General features: G+C 40.3%; 1 protein-coding gene across 9 annotated transcripts in view; it reads right to left on the bottom strand.

The window, feature by feature from the left end:
- Nucleotides 1-26,062, bottom strand: part of GRHL2 (grainyhead like transcription factor 2) — a 294,199-nt gene that overhangs the window by 201,681 nt on the left and 66,456 nt on the right. For 8 of the 9 annotated variants that reach the window (XM_029591824.1, XM_029591828.1, XM_029591823.1 and 5 more), the window contains exon 3: nucleotides 20,831-20,898. The exons of the other annotated variant lie outside the window; for it this stretch is intronic. In XM_029591824.1, coding sequence (XP_029447684.1) covers nucleotides 20,831-20,898 — 68 coding nt within the window. The remainder of the gene's footprint in view (nucleotides 1-20,830; nucleotides 20,899-26,062) is intronic. 9 annotated transcript variants of the gene reach the window in all.

Here is a 26,062-nt window from a genome sequence, read left to right as displayed (position 1 = left end):
GCTTTCACCACATCATCTGGCAACGAATTCCAGAGCTTAATTATGCGTTTTATTAGTTTTCAATGTATTACCTAGTAACCTCACCGTGTCCCCTAGTCTTTACTTTTTGAAAAAGTAAACCACCGATTAAAATTTGCTCATTCCCTTCCACTCATTTTATAGACCTCTATCATATCCCCCCTCAGCCATCTCTTCTCCAAGCTGAAGAGTCCTAACTCTTTAGCCTTTCCTCACAGGGGAATTGTTCCACCCCCTTTATCATTTTGGTTGCCCTTCTCTGTACCTTTTTTGAGATGTGGTGAAGTGGTTAAGATTCTACAAGTGTTTTAAGATTCTACAAAAATTACAAGCTCTTTTGATCCTTGTTAAAGGAATTGGTATGGATCTTGCTAATGCTTTAAGCATGATTGTTAATGCTTCACTTGATCAGGGTTAATTATCTTCTGTTTAATCTGTTTGTCCTGTTTTTAAAAAGGCAAATATTAGATCCCTTGAATTTTATTAAACTATAAGCCAGTTTCTAATATTCCTTTTGTCAGTAAAATTATTGAAAAAGGTGTTTTCAATCAGGGTGTTCCAGAGAGGAGTTGATTGTCCAGCTAACTTAGCTGAATATCGGGTTTATCCGGCTCTGGTCTTTTGAATCCATATCAGCCAGATTGTCAGGCAGGGCCTGGTAGTGAATCAGCACTGGTGGCTCTGTTCTATGACCTTCTGAGAGAGATGGACCATGGGAATGATATTATATATCTACTAGATAAAGCAGCCCTGACCGACATGCCGCAAATGCGCAGTGGAGAGCAGCTCTACTGCGCATGTGCAGGCGAGCACGTCGGTCAGAGCGGAGCGTGCCTGTTAACAAAAATGGCGCTGAGAGGAGCAGTAGCGGTGGCGGCGCACGCGAGGGAGGGACCCCCCCGGAGATCTTCCGTCTGCACCATCCGAGGGAAGGGGTTGTGGATGAGCTGAGAGGGGAGGGGATGGGATTGAGAGAGGGGGAGTGACGGAGGGAGGAGAGAGGAGAGGCGGTGGAAGGGAGAATGAGGGGGAGGGAGAATGAGGGGGAGGGGGGCAGTGGGAGATAGAGGGATGTGAGTGAGTAAGTGGGAAAGGTAAGAAGTTGTGGAGAAGAGAAAAAGAGTGAGTGGAGGAGGGCTGAGGGAGAAGGAAGGGATTGTGGATGAGCTGAGAGGGGATTGGAGGGGATGATATTGAGAGAGGGTGGGGAGTGACTGAGAGAAGGGGAGGGAGGGGAAAATGAGAGTGAGGGGAGGGAGGCAGTGGGAGACAGAGGGTGAGTAAGACTGAGGGGAGGGAAGGGGTGAGTGACCGAGGGGAGAGGAGGATGATTGACCGAAGTGAATGAGCGAGGGGAAGGGGGAGTGAGGGAGAAAACGTGTAGAAGGGTGCTGTGTTCGAAAATGGACCGAAAACCTTTTTTTAATGTAGCCCGTTGTTTTTCATACCACTGCTTTTTGCATTCTACTTCAATTTTTAGCTCATGCTGGTTATCACTGGTACAAGTAAAATAGTTTCCTCTATTCTAATGAATAAATCTCAGCAGTGAGAAGAGAAGAATTTCTATCTTATTTTCCCTACACTATTTAAGATCAATGTGAGTCCACTGGGGAAATTAATTCAGACTTTTCAATTTAGATACTTTTCAGCTTCGTGCCACTTTGGAAAAAAATACGATATGGTGATGGATAGGATATACTCTTATAATGGCTGCTATTAGAAATTGGTCCACTGATAAGCTTTTTAAAACTAAATATGCCCAACACTGAAATTCTTGGGTTAGGTAGGGCTAGGGATGAGGGTGTTGATAAATTTCCTTTTCCCAACAGCCAGATATTTTCTGTTCTAACTGAGGCTAAGAATGTAGGAGTTTTGATAGATCAGGAGCTTTCTCTGTTACAAAGTATAATTCAAGTGAATGTGTCACTTCAATTACTGAAACTATAGCTGTCTTAGAAGTTGATTTCATTAGAGTAGTCCACGCATGTATTACTATTGTAATGTGCTGCTTATTGGACTTCCTACATAGTACATTATATCATGTCAAAAAAGCAGCTTAATGTATTTTAAATACCCTAGTTAGGATGCATATATCACTGGTCTTAGAAAATTACACTGGCTTTCTATTCAATATAGATTAGCAGTTCAAAATAGCGTGCCTTGTATTCCAGACTATTCATGATATAGGATCTATTTATTTGAAAGCCAAGTTAATGCCATCAAACTATGTGCATATATTCTTCCCTGGTGCTTTGATTAGCTGAGCCTTCATTGAAAGCAGCTAGGTTGGTCCACACTAGGCAGCTTGCCTCTAGATTTGTGGAAACTTCAATATGGCATCAGACCTAGTCTGATTACTTGAAATTTCTGAAGTGTGTTACGACCTGTTTACATGGAGGTCCATATTCAAAAGCCATTTAGATGGATAACGTAATAGTTATCTGTCTAAATGAGTTACCCAGCTAAATTAAGTCCTTATCAGGCTATTTATTTTAATTTTATTTAGGCGTTTTATATACCGTTGTTCCAAAAGATCACAATGGTTTACATTATTAGGGCTCACATTCATGATTAACATTCATATGCACTGAATTAATGTTCACTCATCAGATTATATATCATAGCAAATGCAAATTAGCAAATACATATTTTAGATCATAAATGATCATCCTGGCTATTGTAGTTCCTATCTAATTTAGTTTATATTAACTCATTCTAGGTCAACATAATCAAAATAAATTCTAATCCTGCTAGAAATACCTTTCTGTCATTATATAGTGATTGTTCAACTATCATTGTCTCTTGTGATGTTAATGCAATTAATCTAGCCGGGTAACTAGTTAGTCTGGTTAGAATTTAGCCATATAAAAAAGGGGCGTATCCATGGGTGTTCCAGAGAGGAGTTGATTGTCCAGCTAACTTAGCCGAATATCGGGTATATCCAGCTAAATTAGCCAGATAACTTTAGACCTGCTCAGAGCAGGTCTAAAGTTACCCAGCTCTCTGTGGCCGGATAATATGCTACTTAATTGCATATCTTTAAAAGATATCTGGTTAAGTAGCATTGTCATTTCTTAAGAATCAGTATCCCAATCCCCTTCCTCTTCCACCAAAGCTAATGCTAAGGCCCTATCGGGCCTTACTCTTCTAAACCCCTCCCCTCCATGCAGACACACCCATTTTTAAACATTTAAGTGGTGCCGGCACTTAACCCTGGTCCCAAATTTTACATAAATATAGGATCTGGCCTCTTCCCCCCCCCGAAAGATGAATCAGGCCACCTGCTCACTGATTCATGGAATTATGAAAGCATCCACAACCACTCTGGCCTTTGCTTGTTTCCTGGAGCAGTAATGGGAAACTTGCTGTTAAGGAAAGTTGCAAAGAGGTTTATTTGTGAAGCACCCCAAAGTTGGAAATGTTTCTGTACTATTTGGTCACATAGTTGAAGTTGATGACAATTTGTTTATTATCCGATTCTGGTTTCTAACAAGGTAGGCAAGTAGGTAAAAAATTCCCTGGAAATTAAAAAAACAAACAAAAAAAAAACAAACCACAACCTTTGCTGCTTCCAGACAATGTTTAGACGAATCAGTTCTTCATAATTTGATATAACATAGCACCATCTGGCTGTCTGGATCATCAGCTGAAAACAAAAGGTTTCCAGATAAGGCCCCCGAACTTTGAATGGAAGCATTTGTTATCATAGTTTCTTGAAATTGTGGTTGGTGAAAATACTGTCCTTTTAACAGATTTGATTGATCCAACTATCATGTCAAAGTGTGGACAAGGGTTTTCAATACCTTCACTTTGTTTGTCAGTGGTTGAAGATACTGGTTCCATTGAAAATTTCAGTTTCCACTGAGCTTGTCATGTGAAGCTATGCAAAAGGATTGACAAACCACTGCTGCCATGTGATCTAGCATCTTCAAAAAGATGTGGTTAGAGACTTGCCTCTAGCTTGATCTTTACTATTAATTTTGCTAACTCGTATGCCCTCTGCTGTATCCAAGTGAGTTCTGGGAAAATGCTAAGAAATCCTAAAGATTGAAGAGCGTTCGACATTATGGGTGGAGAAACAGGCCATTCCTGTCAAGAAGCCTATTAGGAGTCAATAATCCAGGTACGGAAAAACAAACAAAAAAAAAAAGATCTGCAGGGCATTTTGTGAAAACCTGGATGCTGCTTAAAGGCTAAATAGGAGAACACAATATTGGTAGTGATCATTTGCTGTAGTAAAGCTTAGAAATTTCTTATGGGCACTGTAAATCAAATATACAAGGGCAAGCATCATTGAGGACTAAAGAAAATCAGTTGTTCTCTAACTAAAAATGTTACTCAACTGTTCACACTGAATTATTTTCCTTTAGAGAAAGGAAACAAATCTTCCAAGACAGACTGGCAGACCTATTGAGGAAAGTTTTAAAACTAGGATTATGGGAGATGGGTGGACAAAACCCTAAGATAAGTAAATGTACTCAGGTAAGTAAATCTAAAACACAGAGAAATGGGAAAAAAGGGTAACATTTGGAAAGCTATCTACAGTAATGCTCACAGAATGGACAAAATCCCAGATGTAGAGGCAATCATGGAAAAGGCTGGCTTGGATATAATAGAGGTGACAGAGAATCACGAGAGATATAATTATATAAGGCTAACACCTATAAGAACATAAGAAATTGCCACGCTGGGTCAGACCAAGGGTCCATCAAGCTCAGCATCCTGTTTCCAACAGAGGCCAAACCAGGCCACAAGAACCTGGCAATTACCCAAACACTAAGAAGATCCCATGCTACTGATGCAATTAATAGCAGCGGCTATTCCCTAAGTATAATTGATTAATAGCCGTTAATGGACTTCTCCTCCGAGAACTTATCCAAACCTTTTTTGAACCCAGCTACACTAACTGCACTAACCATATCCTCTGGCAACAAATTCCAGAGCTTTATTGTGCGTTGAGTGAAAAAGAATTTTCTCCGATTAGTCAGATTCAAAGTACAAATCTTCAGAGGAAACCCCCAACAAGGGGCCTTTTGGTTTCACCATGAGAGGCTTCATCAAGGAGTAAACATTTTGTCAAATTATCCTAGCGTCGGTATAGCCAGTATATTCACTTCCTCAATTAAAACAAGTGTTTTTGCAATTTTAACATAGACTTTCTTAAATACATACCTGCAAAAGGATGATGGTATTAGAAACATAGCTCGGCAAAGATCTTTTATAGCAACAATGAAGGAAAAAAAGAAAACAGTTACCAGAACGGAGCTTACCAAAGCCTTCCTCCCACAGTCAAAAACGTGGGAACCCGAACTGAGGCTAGCTAGGCTATATATAAAATATTAAAGCAAGAGAACTACAAGGCAATTCAGGTAAGGAAGCAGCAATGAGGGTTAATCTGAAAAGAGGGAATGGAACATCCATCTATATTGGTGTGATAGACAGAAAAAATAAATACAAGATTTAATTTAAGACATTCACAAAGCTGCTATGAAAGTAAAGGAGCTATTCTACGCGATTTCAATCTGCCAAATGTTAATTGGGATATCCTGTCTGCAGTGTCCTCTAAAAATAGGGAGATCTGAGATTTTAGATTGTCTGCAAGAAGAACTGTTCTGACAAATGGTAACAGAACTGACATGTGCTTGTTGCTTACAAATAAGAGTGTTTCTGATGTCATAGTGGGGGATCACCTGAGATCCAGTGATCACTGGATGGTGTGGTCAGTACTAGAGCATAGACATTGATAGTTCATTCAAATGGTAAGAACATGCCATAGTGAGTCAGACCAAGGGTCCATCAAGCCCAGCATCCTGTTTCCAACAGTGGCCAATCCAGGCCATAAGAACCTGGCAAGTACCCAAAAACTAAGTCTATTCCATGTAACCATTGCTAATGGCAGTGGCTATTCTCTAAGTGAACTTAATAGCAGGTAATGGACTTCTCCTCCAAGAACTTATCCAATCCTTTTTTAAACACAGCACTGTCTAAAATCCTATCTAGGTGACGCGTGAGGTCCGCCACCTTCACACCAGGTAGGCATGTTACCAGGCGATCCTCACGCCCACCAGCCACCCAGCTATCTACATTCCTAATAATCGAATCACCAACTATGACGGCTGACCTAACCCTTCCCTCCTGGGCAGTAGGCCTTGGGGAGATATCCTCAGTGCGAAAGGACAATGCATCACCTAGAGAGCAGGTCCTTGCTACAGGATCCTTTCCTGCTACACCTGGTTGGTGCTCTCCCATTATGAGACCTTCTTCCTCCAAGGCAGCACCAGGGCTGCCAGTCTGAAGTTGGGACTTGACTACTATGTCCCTGAAGGTCTCATCTATATACCTCTCTGTCTGCCTCAGCTCCTCCAGGTCTGCCACTCTAGCCTCCAGAGATTGGACTCGTTCTCTGAGAGCCAGGAGCTCTTTGCATCGCATGCACATGTACAACTTCTCACCGGTGGGTAAAAAATCATACATGTAACACTCGATGCAAAAGACTGGGAAGCCCCCCTCTTGCTGCTGGACTGCTGCCTTCATCTCAATTTTGATCAGTTCCTAGTTAAGTTTTAGGTTGCTATGGGAGTAGGAATGTGTCTAACTTCCTTTAAATGTATTAGTGAATTCACTATGTGTCTGGTAGTGGCCTACCGGGGTCTGATCGAATTCTCAATAAAGTTTTTGTTGATGGTTTTTTTTTTGTTTTTTTTGTGAAAGTGGCACCTGCCTATAAATTTAGGGATGAGCTAGGGGTGGGTGGGTTGGGAAATACAAACAGTCTAACTTCAGTTAGTCAGCCTGAGTGACTCACTGCTCCCTTGATTAACAAATGTTGGTCCCTATTCAAACCCAATCACACTACCTCAACACCTTTCCAAGGTGAGTAACTGAGCTGAACTATTCAACTTTTTTACTTTGGTATATACTGCTCCTAGCTTATTTCTAGCTTCTGGCTACTTTTTTATGGGGGGGGGGGGGTTGTTTTTTTTCAATACAATGCACTCAGTATTAAATACAAAAACTCAGCTCTTTAAAAGTCTGGAGAACACTCAGTTCTGCAGACTTTTAAAAATAAACACACTACCTACTGCTACCTTATTCACTGACTAAAAATACAAACAGTCTAACTTGTGTATTCACTGCCTACCTACTGCTACCTTATTGACTAACTATTTAAGAATGCAAACAGTCTAACTTGTTTATTCACTGCCTTTCTGACTATTAAAGGCACAAACACACAAACACACTAAATAATATTCCCAAATAGTTAACTTTGCCCCAATACTTTTAAAAAAGTCAATGTCCCAAGCAAAAACTTACTGATTCCTTTCAGCCACCAGCAAGGTGATCCTCTCCTCTCAGTCAGGTCTATCCAGTACCGAGCGGTAGGAAGAGCTGCGTTAGTGCCCGGCGCACCTGCGGTTGCCGCACACACAGTGCAGCTCACCTACCGCTCGATCCTGAACTATAATTTCATGCAAATGTAAACCGCGTCTAAGAAGGGTCCGTGAAGCGTTAGGCCCGCGCAACCCATTTTACTGGATAGAGCGCCTATACAGTATCCTGGGTGCGCGGGCCTAACGCTTCACGCCACGCTGGTGTCTGTCATTTTAAATGTCATTTGAAATGACAGATACCAGGAAGTCGGGACTGCCAGTCCCCCCTCCCTTCCTCCCGAAGCAGGGCGCGAAAAGCAGCCTTGCTCCGGGAGGAGGGAAGAAGAGACACAGACAGTGTGAAGCGGCGAAGCAACTTACTTTTTGCACCCCCCTCCGGACATCGGACCTCTCCTGCCTCCCACTGCGCGACACTTTTTTTTGCAGCCGTCCGGCCATCAGCAGGAACGGATCGTGGCTCTCCTGCCTCCCGGCGAAGATGGACACCTGCATGGGGGAAAGCGGCCCCTGTGCATGCAATTGGCCGCTCAAGACGTGACGTCACATGCCGTGACGCCAAACGTCGTGACGTCACGTCTTGAGCGGCCAATTGCATGCACAGGGGCCGCTTTCCCCCGTGCAGGTGTCCATCTTCGCCGGGAGGCAGGGGAGCCACGATCCGTTCCTGCTGATGGCCGGACGGCTGCAAAAAAAGTAAGTCGCGCAGTGGGAGGCAGGAGAGGTCCGATGTCCGGAGGGGGGTGCAAAAAGTAAGTTGCTTCGCCGCTTCACACTGTCAGTGTCTCTTCTTCCCTCCTCCCGAAGCAGGGCGCGAAAAGCAGGGAAGAAGAGACACTGACAGTGTGAAGCGGCGAAGCGACTTATTTTGCTTTTACGTTTTTTTCGCTTTTTTTTTTTTTGCTTCGGGAGGAGGGGAGAGGACTGGGGCTGCCCCGGAGACCGGCACCCATGATCGCGGCCGGGGCAGGTGAGCGGGGGCTGGGGGAAAGCTTGCCGCCTACCCTTACCCCTGCCTCTACCGCAGGGGTAAGGGTAGGCGGTAAGTTAGCAGGTTAAACGCGCGACAAAACGGCAGGGAAAGATAGCGATAGTCGGGGCGCGGGTTACGGGATGCTAGGGAATAGCTAATTCGCTCGTTTGTATGCAATATACATGCCACGTGCGGAAGGGGTTGCCCGGGGATTTTAGGAGTAGGTTAAAGGGGATTCGGGATCGCAGGAAGGGCTAACGCGGCCAGAAAGTGAGTAGAATGCGGGTTAGGAGCGGGGTAAACGCAGCCGCACTTTACTGGATAGACCCGAGTGTTTCCACTGCCCCTTGTGCTTTAAACTCTCAAGATCTATTCTTTAACAAGAAAATTCAAGGATTTTCCAAGATTATCCTGGGTTTGCTTCTTGAATATCATAAGCGCCTCATGATCTGATGCATTCTCCCAAATACAGTTGGAATTGGTGAAGGTAGATAAGGACCTCCAAAATATCCAATGCAAAGATACAGTATATGTTCATATATCTTTGCTCTGTGCATTTTCAGCTATTTTCAGAATGCCAATACTGCATATCATCATTCTCAAGGTTGGTTTTTCTTTCCTCCAACTTCTCAAGTTTGTTTTAAAATCATCTCATATCTGTAGCAATACACATTTCCTCTACAATATACATCCAGTTTTTGGAAAAAAAAGCATGGCAAGAATAGGGACTATTTTCAAGCATGCTTAAAAAAAAAAAAAAAAAAAAAAAGAGACCCCAGTCCACCAAAGCAAAGTACATGGCTGACACCAAATGTAAGTGTGACCCAAGCTAAAGGAGAAACTTGAAGAGTTAAGGGCAATCAGAAACACTGGGGACCAGACAGCTAGACATTATGTCAATTATCACTGGCTGCAGCTATGTGAATACATTCAGATCTCTGCAGACACTGGTAACATCATGGGGTATGTATGATGGTATTGATGGAGGCTCCTGTCAATGACAAAAGTACAAATTTCATCATAGTATTAAAAAGGCATATCGACCAACATAGAATAAATTAGACCCCCTGAAGTTATTCAAGGCAAAGACCATTAATGAGTGATCAAAACAAATGGATGGACAGATTATTATTCAGGGCTTTACTCCAGAGAAAACTCTGCTCCAGATGAAATTAGTATCACAGAGTGTCTGGCTGTCTTAAGAGAAATGGAAAATGAATAACAGAAGAGCTCAGCAGGGCTATTTTATGGTTCAATTTTTTTTTAATTCATCATGGACTTTAAGTATACATATAACTTTAGCAAATATGTAATAGTCTGTGAGCTATTTTAGCAAATATGTAGTATAGTCAATAAGCAGGCAACCAAATCAAGAAAAAAACAAAAAACACAATGGAACTAATCTTAAAGCAAAGCAATAAGCAAACAAGCAAACAAGATAATTATACAAAAATGAAAAATAGCAAAAAGCTATGCTCACAATGAATCATTCATTCTCTTATCGCTTCATCAATTTCCTATATTCCTCTAGCAAAACATTCATATAAGGAATCCAAATCTGACAGAAGACTGCAGTCTCTTTTGATGAACTCAACCAAGACAATTTTTAAAAAAATGTTATTTTGATTACTCTCCTTTAATCAAAAGATATCAGGGTGAGGCACAGAAAATACATATGCAAATAATAAACAATAGCCAAAACAGCAATCTCCCCTTCCAGACATACTAAGATACTATTGCTACATTATCCAAAGCCTAGCACACAGGAAGCTCTCTGGAAGGGAACAAATTCCACCTAAAGTGGTCAAATGTGCAAAGACTATACTGTTTGTATTCTTTCACCAGCATCTATGTTTATGTTGGAAGAAAGGCACGGTTCCTCATAACATGAGGGATGCCAACATTACCACCCTGTATAAGAACAAGAGTGCCAGATGAGACAAACATTAACTGTACTATCTCCTTCCTAAGCACAACTGGCTAAATCTTTGCACATGTTGTTCTATACCAGTGGTTCTGAACCCAGGCTCGCTGATACACCTAGTTGGTCATGTGTTCACAATGTCTACAATGAATAGGCATGAAATATTTACATAAAATGGAGGCAGCACATGCAAATTTCTCTCATATCTATTCATTGTAGATATCCTGAACACCTGACTGGCTAGGCATATTCGGGGAACTGGGTAGAGAAAACCCTGTCCTATACAGGACTTCAGATCTTTGCTGATAGTCTGCTTTGAGTCACAGTGTAGATTTTGAGCTGAGCGGTTGACCATCAGAATGATCTTTTCTCTGAGGCAGCTAAAAGAGAACCACAGAGAAAGCCACAGTACATCACTGTCATTGATCTAACTTAAGCTCTTTGACCTTGAGAGCAGAGAATCTCTGTTCCACCTGTTAGAAATAATATACTGTTCTCCCAAGCTTCCCAGCTCAAGTCCTTCCATGACAACATAAAAGGTAGCATTCAATATGATGGCTCAATTTCAGAGACCTTTTAACATATACAGCAGGTTCAAAACAGGGATGCATCCTCAACTCTACTCATTATGGGATGATCTTTGCAGTCTTGTTAAAGCATGCCTTGTGTCAATAACTGAGGAAACATATTTGCACACAAATCCAATGGGAAGCTGTTCAACCTCGAAACACAGAATAAAAACTAAGGTATGTAAAGTACTCATAAAAGCTGCAATTTGCTGATCACACTGCTGTGACTACACTGAAGAACATCCCCAATATCTCATGCACCTCATGGATCTCATGAAGTCCTGCCATGCATGGCAGGACTTGAGGATCATCATTAATCTGAAGGTGGTAAATGTGATGGGCCTTAGCCTAATCCACTCCATCAATAACTACACATTTGAGGTTGATAAATTTGCATACTGGGATCTACCATCACAGACACCCTCCCACTTGAAACAGAGTTAAATCTGCAATTTGGAACAGTTATCACACTCCGTATAGGCTAACAGAGTGTGAAAGAACAAGAAACTTTTGGATCACACTAAAATAATTATCTGTAAAGCCTGTGTGGTCATGGATCCAGGCAGATAAGAGCTCACAAGAAGAAAAAATAAAAGAAACCAATTCTGCTGCAGACATGAAAGAGCATGGCATGTGTGTGGGGGTCTTTATAGCCACAGAAGGTGATGCCTACTTATAGGCCGATGCATATCCAGAACTCTCAAGACTGAAGGATCTTTCTAAAAAATTCTATCCTTGATTCTACATATTTTAACCTCTTAACCAGGACAACAATTCTGCCTTGTATTAGAGATAAAGGAAGATTTAATCAGTCGCATACTTTTAGAGACAGAGCAAATGTTTATATTCATCTCTACATTACTAAGAGATGTGGGCTCTGCTACTGCTACACTCATCTACAAGTAGTGGCATGTTATGATTAGCCTCTCTCAGGATCAAGAGTGCAGAAAGACCATATGGCCTACCTATTCTGCCTTTCCATACCAACTACTCATGTCTAAACCCCTGTCACTCCCTCAGAGATAGCATGAGATAAGCACAGGGTTTCTTGAATTCAGATATCTTTGTTTCCACCGGAAGACTATTCCATACATCCGTGAAGAAATATTTCCTTAAATTATTCCTGAAGCTACCCCCCTTTCAACCTCATCCCATGAAAGCAGAAGTGTTGAATTTGTGGACTCCTTGCAGCAGCAGGTGCAAGTGAGACTAAAACCACTGCAGAAAATACTTGCATATTTGCCATACTTTGTAATCCATGAGTGAAAGAGCCTTACTCTGCAGTCCCAGCATTTCATATACATAAAAGAGATACTGGCAGCTAGGGTGCATGAACTGGAGTACCATAGGCAAACACACAGTGGGGATGTAGCATAAGAAAGAAAAAAAAAAAAGTCCATGCCAGAGAGTTATGCAGGCAATACACCAAAGCCACACTGCACCCACAGAACTGCCTCTTGCTAGAGCAGCTGGCAAGAGACCTTTGCCTCACTCCAGCAAAGGAGACCCCACCACAAATTTCTGTAGCACACTGTCTAGCACAGTCCATCGAGGACATAGACTCAAATGCACTGGCATATGGGGCACGTACGTTCATGGTATAGCCTGCCACTATTACTTCGCCACCTGCTCCTGGCTTAGAGAAAACCTGCCACTTTAGATTATATTTTGCTGCTTTATGATTCCTTTGCGGATATTCATGCCATTGTTGGTGCTGCTTTTACTGCTTTGGCCTGCTCACTGAAATACTGTTTGTTCCCTTTGCCCCCCTCATGTGTCCTTGGGGGTTTTGATGCCTTTTTTCTGTTTGCGATACCTTGTGCTCTATGCCTTTGGGGGGGGAAGGGGGGGGAGTTGATGCCTTTGTGCTATTTTTGATCCCCAGTACTCTACACCTTCTGGTGTTTGATGCCTTTGTACTATTTGCTACATTGATCTTCTCCTACAATTTCTGATTTTAATTACCAGTACTGCTGCTGCTCCAAGTAACTCTTGGTACCTCAGGATGATTCTTCCTCTGCTCTGGCTGAGTTTCTTTCCAAATCCCTTTAATCTACAGCACTTGCCAACTGTCTTTCCCTGGAAAGTCAATGCTTTACATATATTTTACTCAGTTATCTTTAATAGTTTTATGGCCTCAGACTGTGTCTCAAACTCCCTTTCATTATGGTTCTTCTGACAATTGGTTTCATCTGGTATTTAGCCTTCAATGGATTATACCACAGCAAAGGCATAGGCAACAGAAATGCAGCACCCAAAACCAAGACTGCATTCCTCAATTATTACTGCTTCTCAGGTAATGGAGGTAGTATTTGCAAAAACTGATTCAGACGTATGTCCTGGATTCCCTTAATCACATGATATTAAACAGCTAATGGTTGAAGGGCATTTGGCACCTCTAGTCAGTAGCTTCTTAGTCTCCAATAAGGAGATGGATGAAGCAGATTATACTGACAAGGATGAGAATCAGATGATATCCAAAAAAAGGGGAAGACCAGTCTCAAGACTGAACAGCCAGCTCCTTCACCTAAAGATACCATATGGATATATCATCAGCTTTCCTCCAGGAGATTACCTCCAGCTTTTCCCTTACTAGATGCTTTATACTAATTTGATTGGTGTCCATTTCCCCTGATTTGAAGCCTTGGGTTTTCTTGTCACTTTCAGTAGCTGCTTTGTAACTGTCATGATGCTTTGGGATGTTTGTGTCACTCTTTATATGTTGCTTTGACCCACTATCTCCTCCTTGAGGGTTGTCTGTCTTTTTTGGGGCTTTGTTCCTCCTTCATGGTGCTTTGAGTTGTTCATGCAACACTTTGTAACAGACAAAATGAGTGCAGAGAGAAATAAGGGTCCACACATTTTCCTTATTATGCTGGCAATAGTTTTTACTTGGTACGGCAAATCTGTCTTGTAATACACGTTAAACTTCAAAAGGGTCCCCCGACACGGATCCCATGTTTCGCCACAAGGCTGCGTCGGGAGGGATGATCATATAAGAGTATCACATCTAAAAGTTAAACAAACAAAACGTTATAATTTCATGGGACCACACAGTGATGTACCCCATGTATTAAAGCCGAAAACATACCTGAGCTAGTTTCAACATGAGTATATAGGGAGTGCAAAAATTAAAGGGATGCAACAAACATTTAAACACTGTCAAAAAGCATGAAAAATGCCAACCAATCAGAGAGAACCAGCGAGAGCAAAGTAAAACCAATCAGATCATAACAAAATGTGTAAACCAAGTGGGCGGAGTTAGGTGAAGTAGCTCCACTCAATCTCATTATTTAGACCATGCAGAGAAAGGTTATCTAGGATGTAAATCCTTTTCTGCTCTTTTCGGATAAGCATTTCTGAGAAATTCCTTCCACGGGATGGAGGAGATAGCACGTCAATAAAAAAAATCTCAACTCAAGTACAGTATGGGAACAAGCCAACCAATGTGTAACCAGGGGAGCCTTATCACACTGATTATTAATATTAGACCGGTGCTCAATAAGCCATGTCTTAAACATACATGTTGTTTTGCCCGCATATAATTTCTGGCAGGGACAAATAATAACATAAACCACACCTGAGAATGAACAATTGGTAGTGAAACATAAATGAAAAACTTTTTTTTTTTTTTAGAAACAGGGTGTGTAAAAGAGGAAAATGAAAGGGGACACACAGAAACATTGGCCACACGGTCTGTGGCTTCCTGAAAGCATGGGTAATGAAATGTTTAACTTTTAGATATGATACTCTTATATGATTGTCCCTCCTGACACAGCCTTGCGGCAAAACACGGGGTCCATGTCAGGGGACCCTTTTGAAATTTAAGTGTATTACAAGACAGTGGAGTTGCCGTACCAAGTAAAAATTACTGCCAGCATAATAAGGAAGATGTGTGGACCCTTATTTCTCTCTGCACTCATCTGGTCTGTTGCTTGAACACTGAGCGCAGAGTTGTTCTCCTTTTTTGTTTGCATGCTACACTTTGTGCCACTTTGCCCATCTTGTGCAGCATTGTGGGGGTGGAGGGGGGTCATGTCACTGTTGTTGGTGCCCTTTGCTCCAAATTTGGAGCCTTGGGGTATTCTAGCCACTCTTTCTGCTGCTTTGCTCTTCTGATGGTGCCTTGGAGAAGTATACCCTTTTACCCCACTGTGTATCGCTGGGCTCTTCCTGCCATTTTTTTGTGCCATGTTGACAGTTAAGTCATTGGTGTGCCTTCATCCTTCTGATTATATCTTCCAGTTTCATTAGAAATGATTAGAAACCCCAATATGAGAGCCCAAAATAGGCTGCATGGCTTTCCCCCATTAACTATAATGGGACATTAATAAATATATTTATTTATTTATTTATTTAGGATGCCTAGAATTAGGTTGGAGTCTAATTTTTCCACAAGACTCACAATCACATCCTTAAGCTTCAGTTCAAAGCTTTTCATCAATGGACTAACTGCAAGAACTCTATTGGTATGGCTAATTCACAGAAGTTTGGATTTCGTTTAAGATTGTGATGAGAGATCCAATCTGCCACAGCTGATATACAAGGCTTCCATTTAGCCACCTGTATCGTTTAAGTCACGCATATTACAGGATGATGTGGGAGTCTCTTCCGAAGGGATGGGCTCCACCTTAACCAGGGTGGAACCAGACTGCTGGCGCTAACCTTTAAAAAGGAGATAGAGCAGCTTTTAAACTAGAACAAAGGGGAAAGCCGACAGGCGCTCAGCAGCGCATGGTTCGGAGAGATGTATCTTTAAAGGATACTAATGATGCATTAGAATTAGGGCATCCCGACAGTGAGGTTCCAATAATTAGAAAAGTAGTCCAAGTGCCTGTAACTAAAAACTCACCTGAGCTAAAAAATTCTAACTTATCCCTATCAATTAAAAAGCAGAATAAAAATACAATCAAAAAACAAACTTTGAAATGTTTGTATGCTAATGCCAGAAGTCTAAGAAGTAAGATGGGAGAATTAAAATGTATAGCAGTAAATGATGACATAGACTTAATTGGCATCTCAGAGACATGGTGGAAAGAGGATAACCAATGGGACAGTGCTATACCGGGGTACAAATTATATCGCAATGACAGAGAGGAGCAGTCGGGAGGAGGTGTGGCGCTTTATGTCCAGGATGGCATAGAGTCCAACAGGATAAACATCCTGCATGAGACTAAATACAAAATTGAATCTTTATGGGTAGAAATCCCTTGTGTATCAGGGAAGACTACAGTGATAGGGGTATACTACCGTCCACCTGGTCAAGATGGTGAGATGGACAGTGAAATGCTAAGAGAAATTAGGGAAGCTAACCAAATTGGTAGTGCAGTAATAATGGGAGACTTCAATTACCCCAATATAGACTGGGTAAATGTATCATCGGGTCACGCTAGAGAGATAACGTTCCTGGATGGAATAAATGATAGCTTTATGGAGCAATTGGTTCAGGAACCGACGAGAGAGGGAGCAATTTTAGATCTAATTCTCAGTGGAGCACAGGACTTGGTGAGAGAGGTAACGGTGGTGGGGCCGCTTGGCAATAGTGATCATAATATGATCAAATTTGATTTAATGACTGGAAAAGGAACAGTGTGCAAATCCAAGGCTCTCGTGCTAAACTTTCAAAAGGGAAACTTTGATAAAATGAGAAAAATTGTTAGAAAAAAACTGAAAGGAGCAGCTACAAAAGTAAAAAATGTCCAAGAGGCGTGGTCATTGTTAAAAAATACCATTCTAGAAGCACAGTCCAGATGTATTCCACACATTAATAAAGGTGGAAAGAAGGCAAAACGATTACCGGCATGGTTAAAAGGGGAGGTGAAAGAAGCTATTTTAGCCAAAAGATCTTCATTCAAAAATTGGAAGAAGGATCCAACAGAAGAAAATAGGATAAAGCATAAACATTGGCAAGTTAAATGTAAGACATTGATAAGACAGGCTAAGAGAGAATTTGAAAAGAAGTTGGCTGTAGAGGCAAAAACTCACAGTAAAAACTTTTTTAAATATATCCGAAGCAGAAAGCCTGTGAGGGAGTCAGTTGGACCGTTAGATGATCGAGGGGTTAAAGGGGCACTTAGAGAAGATAAGGCCATCGCGGAAAGATTAAATGATTTCTTTGCTTCGGTGTTTACTGAAGAGGATGTTGGGGAGGTACCCGTAATGGAGAAGGTTTTCATGGGTAATGATTCAGATGGACTGAATCAAATCACGGTGAACCTAGAAGATGTGGTAGGCCTGATTGACAAACTGAAGAGTAGTAAATCACCTGGACCGGATGGTATACACCCCAGAGTTTTGAAGGAACTAAAAAATGAAATTTCAGACCTATTAGTAAAAATTTGTAACTTATCATTAAAATCATCCATTGTACCTGAAGACTGGAGGATAGCAAATGTAACCCCAATATTTAAAAAGGGCTCCAGGGGCGATCCGGGAAACTACAGACCGGTTAGCCTGACTTCAGTGCCAGGAAAAATAGTGGAAAGTGTTCTAAACATCAAAATCACAGAACATATAGAAAGACATGGTTTAATGGAACAAAGTCAGCATGGCTTTACCCAGGGCAAGTCTTGCCTCACAAATCTGCTTCACTTTTTTGAAGGAGTTAATAAACATGTGGATAAAGGTGAACCGGTAGATATAGTATACTTGGATTTTCAGAAGGCGTTTGACAAAGTTCCTCATGAGAGGCTTCTAGGAAAAGTAAAAAGTCATGGGATAGGTGGCGATGTCCTTTCGTGGATTGCAAACTGGCTGAAAGACAGGAAACAGAGAGTAGGATTAAATGGTCAATTTTCTCAGTGGAAGGGAGTGGACAGTGGAGTGCCTCAGGGATCTGTATTGGGACCCTTACTGTTCAATATATTTATAAATGATCTGGAAAGAAATACGACGAGTGAGATAATCAAATTTGCAGATGACACAAAATTATGCAGAGTAGTTAAATCACAAGCAGATTGTGATAAATTGCAGGAAGACCTTGTGAGACTGGAAAATTGGGCATCCAAATGGCAGATGAAATTTAATGTGGATAAGTGCAAGGTGATGCATATAGGGAAAAATAACCCATGCTATAATTACACGATGTTGGGTTCCATATTAGGTGCTACAACCCAAGAAAGAGATCTAGGTGTCATAGTGGATAACACATTGAAATTGTCGGTTCAGTGTGCTGCGGCAGTCAAAAAAGCAAACAGAATGTTGGGAATTATTAGAAAAGGAATGATGAATAAAACGGAAAATGTCATAATGCCTCTGTATCGCTCCATGGTGAGACCGCACCTTGAATACTGTGTACAATTCTGGTCGCCGCAACTCAAAAAAGATATAATTGCGATGGAGAAGGTACAGAGAAGGGCTACCAAAATGATAAGGGGAATGGAACAACTCCCCTATGAGGAAAGACTAAAGAGGTTAGGACTTTTCAGCTTGGAGAAGAGACGACTGAGGGGGGATATGATAGAGGTGTTTAAAATCATGAGAGGTCTAGAACGGGTAGATGTGAATCGGTTATTTACTCTTTCGGATAGTAGAAGGACTAGGGGACACTCCATGAAGTTAGCATGGGGCACATTTAAAACTAATCGGAGAAAGTTCTTTTTTACTCAACGCACAATTAAACTCTGGAATTTGTTGCCAGAGAATGTGGTTCGTGCAGTTAGTATAGCTGTGTTTAAAAAAGGATTGGATAAGTTCTTGGAGGAGAAGTCCATTACCTGCTATTAAGTTCACTTAGAGAATAGCCACTGCCATTAGCAATGGTTACATGGAATAGACTTAGTTTTTGGGTACTTGCCAGGTTCTTATGGCCTGGATTGGCCACTGTTGGAAACAGGATGCTGGGCTTGATGGACCCTTGGTCTGACCCAGTATGGCATTTTCTTATGTTCTTATGAGCTCTGGGTTCAAGCAGCTATTCAGGCAGATGCATCAAGTGTGTATTTTACTTTGTTTATATAAATCACTTTTAGATGAGGCATGCTTAAAGTGAAAATATAAAAATATTCATAGAAACAACACATTTATCATATAGAATCCAAACACTAAACCAGATAGAAGAAAAGACTCCCATAAACAAACACAGAAATCAATTAAAACTCATAAAAACAAACTGACAGATCAAACAACTCTCCTCTACAAATACAGCCATGAATAAGATCATAGTAATGAAACAGTATAACATATACCAATGCAAAGTCAGCAAGAAATAAGACCACATAAGTAATGGATTCCAGGCCATAAAATCTCTAAACAAATAAAAAGTAGCTAAAAAAAAAACCCTTATAAGGCTCTACAATAAACACAAAAAGAGATTAAATGATTCCTTGCTATTAATTCAACAAACCTTCATCAAATCGTGCTATGGCTAGTAGAATTTCTTCCAGTTTTCTCCATTTGCTGCCATGATGCTTCGGTTACCACTATTGTATCACTTTGTAAAAGCACCTTGAATTTTTATGGCTTGGATGGGTTCAAAGAGAGCAGTTTCAAACTGTTGCAGCTAGTATAATGTTATTGCAGTATAAAAAGGAAAAATGTAAAACAAGCAAGCAATTCTTTTTTTATAAACTAGTCTATCATTTGTAAGGTAATCTTAGGTTTGGCCTTCTTCGGAGACTGTCTCTAAGAAGCAAAAAGAAAAGAGAATTTTCCCTATCTGTATTTTCTATCATCTTTTGTGAAAAGGCTGAAAACTTCTTATGTGGGTCACAGTCCCACAAAGCAGCAGTTCTTAGTATGGAATTTCACTTTTTAAACCAAGATTGAGATCTTGTAGCTACCAGAAAGGAGGCTGCAGCATGTTCAGCGAGACTGAAATCCAACCATAGGAGATATACCTATGCTTTCACTTCATTCCTAAAACTTCAGCCAGCTGTCACAAAATGTTTTTATGTCCCTTTTCTTTTTAATATGTAATGTATTACTAAAATAATGTTTTAATTTCCTTTTCAGTGGCATGTGAATAGAACATATTTTGGAACAATTTCACAGTGAAAGATGTCAGATAATTTCAGCCTGAATTTGTTCACTCATTTGTCTCAGTAACTAGAAAGAAAAGGGAGAGTACACTTTTAAAGAGGCTTTAAAGCTTGAAGCATTGAAATGTTAACAAAAAAAAAAAAAACCCATGTGCCGCTGTTCTGAAAGTGTATGTGTGTTGGGAGCAAAGTTTTGTAATTGTACTGGGTGGGCACGATTTGGCACAATGCCATAGTACTTTTAGCACAGCAGTTAAAGTTATACTGCATTTATTTCTACATTGTAGTATAGTTTAAGACAAAGTGCAATTCAAACTTTACACATTCACTGCCAGAAAATGGTACAAAACACCATAAAAGAGTACTATTTAATTGAAGGAGCTATTAGATGCCACTTCCTGCTGTATTGTGTTGCATTTTACATAAGGTTCTACTCTCTTATGTTCGAAATCAAAACTTGCCTTGCAGGTCAAAACTTGCTAATTGTGTTTAGTCATATGTACTGCTCTATTGTGTGTCAAAACTCAACCCCAAAAAAGGTTTTACTCAAGTTTTCATAAGTCAGTCATCATAAAATAGTCTGCCTTTCAGCTAGTGTTTGTTGTTACTGTACATGCAGCTTCCTAACCCGACTTGAGAAATGAAGACCTCTATCCCTCAAAAAAAAACAAAAAAAAAAACAACCCCCCCCCCCCCACAAAATGAAATGGTTGTATAGAGCTGAAGAAGAAATGCTCAACTGTAGCCCAGACTTATAAATCTGAAATAAATAATTATAAACATGTTGCATTCTTTTACTTTAAAATGTCACAGCTTGCTACTAGAAAATTTGAAAAGTTCTAACTAAAAGCACTCTCTTAATTTGTCCTCTATGGTCCTATAATTTAGAAGGTGATGACAAACAATAGTTGCTCTTTGAACCAATATCTACTGAAATGTACTTCAACATCACTGCTTTAATTTTGGACATGATTCTATACCTCTTGTCCTGATCCTCTTGAATATCGGCCAGTTTGTTAACAGACAACAGCCTTTTCTCTCGTGGGACCTGAAAAGAGCAACAGGTGTCAGTATACGCGACATGTGCCAAGAAGCCTTTACTTTCAGCGGCCGTGGTAAGTGCAAGCTCAGAGGAATACAACAGCTCCCCAGTAAAATGCTTTTGCTTTTTCTCTACAAGATGCGTCACATCCAGCATCCAAGTGTCTGTTTTAAAGCTGCTAGATTGTCATCTCCCTCCATGGAAAGATGTTTACCATGTCAGTTAACACTCTTCCAATTCTGCTGCAATAAGGAAAAGTTTACATGCACCTAAGAAATGCTCTGCATCCAGATTAAGGCATTATAACCTGTCCTATACCAACCTGAGGGTTAACTTGCCTCTGTTCTAACTAATAATAAACTTCTAGATGGGGGAAGTGGCCTTGTTTCCAAGCCCCTCTCTAACACACACACACATTTAACATACATCTTCTGCTGAACTTATAGGAGAAAGAAATTATTCCCACCTATGTTTGAGAAATATTTCCTCTAGAAAAGATTCTTCCCAGTGACTCAGGATGACAAACTGGAATCCCACTGAGCAATCAGAACATTTCGCACATCCTGCTTTAAAAATTCTCCTTTGGCCCAGATTTAATTTTTTTTTTTTTTTTTTTTTTTGTGAAGTAGGCAAGAGCTAAAATTTTACTCTTCCAAAAGGTACGGTGGTTGAGCGAGACGGTTGGTGTCTTGGAAGATATGCGGAGGACAGGACACTGTCAAAACAGAGCAGGTGAAGTGGGGCAGAGCAGTCGCTCAGCAAAGATCAGCCAGCTAGGGATGCTAAAGTTTCAATAAAAAGGAGAGAGTCTGGGGTTTGAGATTTTTTTTAGGATGTTTCCATAGAGCAGGCCTGGCGGATCTAACATTGTACAGAGTAGATGATAGCAGGAAAAAAACCCCAAAAAGACTAAATGCCCATCTACTTTACCCAGTTATGTCCATACTTCTAAGGATATATCCCAGCTGCCAGTCAGAGAGGCTGGAGCACCAGTACATTAACACTCTATCTAAGGCAGTTTTTGTCATCCTCCTCATTCTTTCTCTACCATCCTGACCAGATGCGTATACAAAATTTCCATACTTAATCCAAACCCCCCCCCCCCCCACACACACACACACACACACACATACACTACATTGTACTACCAAGCCTTGCAATAATCTAAACAGTTACCAAAAGTGGTGAAGCTGATGCCCAAACATCTGAACTTCTAGGTCCCCCTGGTCTTGTTGGATGTTACCTGGCCATCCTCAGCCCGCTAACACCAACCCAGTTATTCCATGGCCTGCAGTGTCACTAGGTTTTTTATTTTCTAGTTCCAAAGGGTTTTGTGCATCCAAAGAATTCAGTAGTTTGATCAGAAATGGGGGAGCAAGTACCTGCAGATGCTAAATGGGAGGCCCTAGATGTACCCGGGCAGCAGACCCAGTTATGTTGAAATCACAATGGTAAGTCATGGTGAAACGGGATGCAGTGGGAACCATGAAGAGGGTAAATATTCAGACTGCTGTCATTAAACTGGAAATAAAATGCTTTGGTATCAGGCTACTCTCTCAGAAGGCAAAAGCATTGTAGTTGACTACTCTCCAGATCATTTTTTTTTTTGTAAGTGCTGATAAAGGATAACATTGCTTTATGAAGAAGATGAGGAAACTGAGAATGTTTCACAACAGAGAAACTTGAGAATTGTTAATTGTCCAGAGATTGATAAGCATATCCATAAACAAGATGTTAAAACCTATCTAAAAGTTCTCAAAATATCTAAAGAAACTTTCCCTCCAATTAGTTATGCCTATTGACTATCTGTAAGACAACCTAAGTCTAAAATGAAGAAAAAGAAAATCTTCTTTGGGATACTAACCAGCAAAATCAGATAAAGTTTTACATTAGCTAAATATGTATCCCTGCCTTAGAGTTGTAGGCTTTTGAAATCCACTCCTAACCAGAAGAGGAAAGATATTCCTGCTGCTCTCAAACGCTTTTGTGCTTGAACCTGACCAAAATGTGAGATTTAGATTTTGACCCTAGGCTGATACTGATTTTTGGGGGTTAGAAATGTTCCTGATGTAGTGTGTGCTATGTAAGCCAGATGCTGAAGGTTTCTAGGTCAGGGAACTAAATGTATTCTACAATTATCCTGCTAACTAGAAGGTTACTTATGGGGTGGAATATCCATAGCTTTATGGCACAGGTCAACCATTCACCTTTTTTCTTTTTAAAGCAAACCACCTAAAATTGATCATTGTATCAAGATAGTTTTTGATAATTCCCATCCTCCACTGCTTCTTCATTGAATATTACAAATACTTCATTGAGTATTTATGCATATTATCACTTTCTTTATTTGCACCTTATTGTATTTTATTCATAAAGAAAATGATCACATACTGTAAAATTTGATTATGACCTTGCCTGGACTACCTTATTTGTGGACTTATAATCTAGACTATCCCTGTATTGTATCTGGAAAAGAAAGATACAAAAATTTTGTTTATATTTGTGGAAATGGTCTATACAAGCAAAGTATTATATTGTTCTTTTTAATAAGAAATGATGTTAAAATAAAAGTAACAAAAGAACAGACTTTCCCACTTTGTAATAATGCCAGACTGTCTGTTCCATGCTGATTTGGCAGATACTGTAGCACAGCTTTCCCCATGTTCTTTACAGGAAGTCCTGTAAGCAAAGCCAAAAGGTTCATAGTCAGGAGGTGTGAGAGCTGGGAGCAAAGGGGCAGACAGGCAGCTAGGACTATGCATTCTCAATTTTTGTCAATACTGACCTAATTATTCTGCTTCTGCTCGTTTAATATAATTTGAATAATGCACGATTTGACATTTTGCCACAAAACCATAACGACAAGACCCTGGTGTTAATTGCATTAAGGACCAAACATTTGCGCACTGCATTATTGAATACCACCATCAAAACAGACCCAAAACTAAAATTCTATACTTACTGGTCTGCAGAATTTAGTTGGGCAATAATTTCAAATGGAGAGAACATTTAATTGGCTTTGCTTATAGTACCATCTTGAGACATGGTAAGGCCAGATGTGAAAAAAAATCTCAAACACAGGCAATGAATTAACTGATAGTAAATATATTTATTTATTTAGATTTATATTCTGCTTTTTGCACTTTTTTCAGCACTTCAAAGTGGAGCAAATAGTGCAATTCTAAGCAAAAATATGCAGGCCTGTTATTTTTTTTAATTCTATTTTTACTAACAAAGCATGTCATATGGATACTATAAATCATATTTAACATTCTTTTTATCTTTTAAGATTTATTAATAGCCTCTTTGCCTGCCTTAAAGAAACCAGGCAAATGATACAAGAAGCAAATCTGTCCAGTAGGGGGTGTACTAAGATCCCTGAGAGAATTCCAGAGACTTCTCTAGGAAATTGAGAGAGAGAGCGAGAGAGAACAGTTGCTGGCAGCTCCATGGAGAATCAGGATGCCAGAAAAACCTAAAGCTCCATAAACCCATCTTCTGAATAAGAACCTGTTGCTAGCTCCGACCTATGCAACATAGCTACTACCGGAAGAGGTGATCTATAATCCAGTACACCAGTCTCCAGACAATCTCACCTTCCTTCTTTACCCACACCACAGGGACATACTTTGGACCATACTTATATAGGACGTGTGAGTAGATTCCATCTGGGGAATGGCATTTCTGACCAGCTCCAATGGGAAGGGAAAGACCTCATGTTTTGGTGTGAGCTGGACACCAATGGAATCTTTTCTGGCCTACACAAAATATGTGCTCTATGTCCTTGGATTCACAGACAAGGTGAGAGAAGAGAGTATCTGATCAGCACAAACAGGCATACAGACTGTAAACAGAATATCTTTTCTATATCTTCGGAGGTCATCAACTTTAAAGAAATAAGCTAAGGTTTTGGGAACACAGTTTGTCAGAAGGGACATAATATGAAGTGTGTCTTCTCAGTGGAGGTCCAACAACATCTTTATGATCTATTAGAAAAACAATTTTTACATTGGTTGTCAAGACGTATTGAATTAAATTGACTTTGACATGCAGCGCTTTATTATTTTTCCACTGTAATATATGAAAATACACTAAAAAGCTATTCCTAGTTTTTGAGTAATGGTTTATTTTATTGAGCTATTTTATACTGTCATTGTTGTCGATTTGATTGTATTATGTTTTTGTCTCTGATCTTTTTAAATTTCCTTTGTACTATGCTTTTATGATTTTATGTAACTCAAAAGTTCTAAGGGTGGAAGGTGAGATCAAATATGATAAAATTGAGGAACTTTATTTCCAGGTACATGAGATATTAGAAGAAATCATGATTACAACAGTGACCATCACATGTGGAATTAATGTGATTAATTCATATGCATGAGCACTCTATGAAACAGGATATTTTTGTACATATATTTGCTTAACTAGTTTAGTTAATATAAATCCTATCAACATATAAATCCACTGGATTTTCCATTGTGCTAAATAGCAAACATGCAACACTGGCTACATTAATATGGTTTGTTCCAGACTCCTCTTATAATTTAAGAGATATGCCCTTGTGCGCTTTAGAATGGAATAGAATACACCAAAGTGACTGCTAAAAGTCCAGTGTTATAAATCTCATGAGATTGGTGTAGCTTGGGTGAGAATTCTGACAGCCTAAGACTCCAGGTTATTCCAGAACATTCCCAAGCCTCTTGCCTACCCCTCTCGAGTCCCTGGATCAGACGATACAGTACAAGAGGAAGGATAAAAATAAATAAATAAAAGAAGAACAGCAGCAGTTGACAACGGCACCAGGGGTTCCAGAATGGAAATGGAAACAGCACAAAGTAAAAAAAAAAAAAAAAAAATAGTGCAGTGCTGATGTCTCCAGACAATCTCACCTTCCTTCTTTACCCACAACACAGGGACAGCAGTGCTGCTGTCTTGTTTCCCCAAACTGCTTTCATAGCCAATACAGAGGTGATTTTGGGGTGGGGGGGGTTAGAAGAACCTGAGAGGGCTTGAATGTTTGGGGAAGGGTGGTGGGAGGATTTATATAGTGTTTTGGAGACATGGTCAGATATTACAATCAAACATATACAGTGTATCAGTTTTTTTCTAGATGTGGATATTATGTTGTAGAGCTTGGAGGTGGTTGATCATGATGGACTTTAGGTCTCAA

Source organism: Rhinatrema bivittatum, chromosome 2 (assembly GCF_901001135.1).
Source record: "Rhinatrema bivittatum chromosome 2, aRhiBiv1.1, whole genome shotgun sequence".
NCBI lineage: Eukaryota > Metazoa > Chordata > Amphibia > Gymnophiona > Rhinatrematidae > Rhinatrema > Rhinatrema bivittatum.
This window is presented reverse-complemented; position numbering and strand designations above follow the sequence as displayed.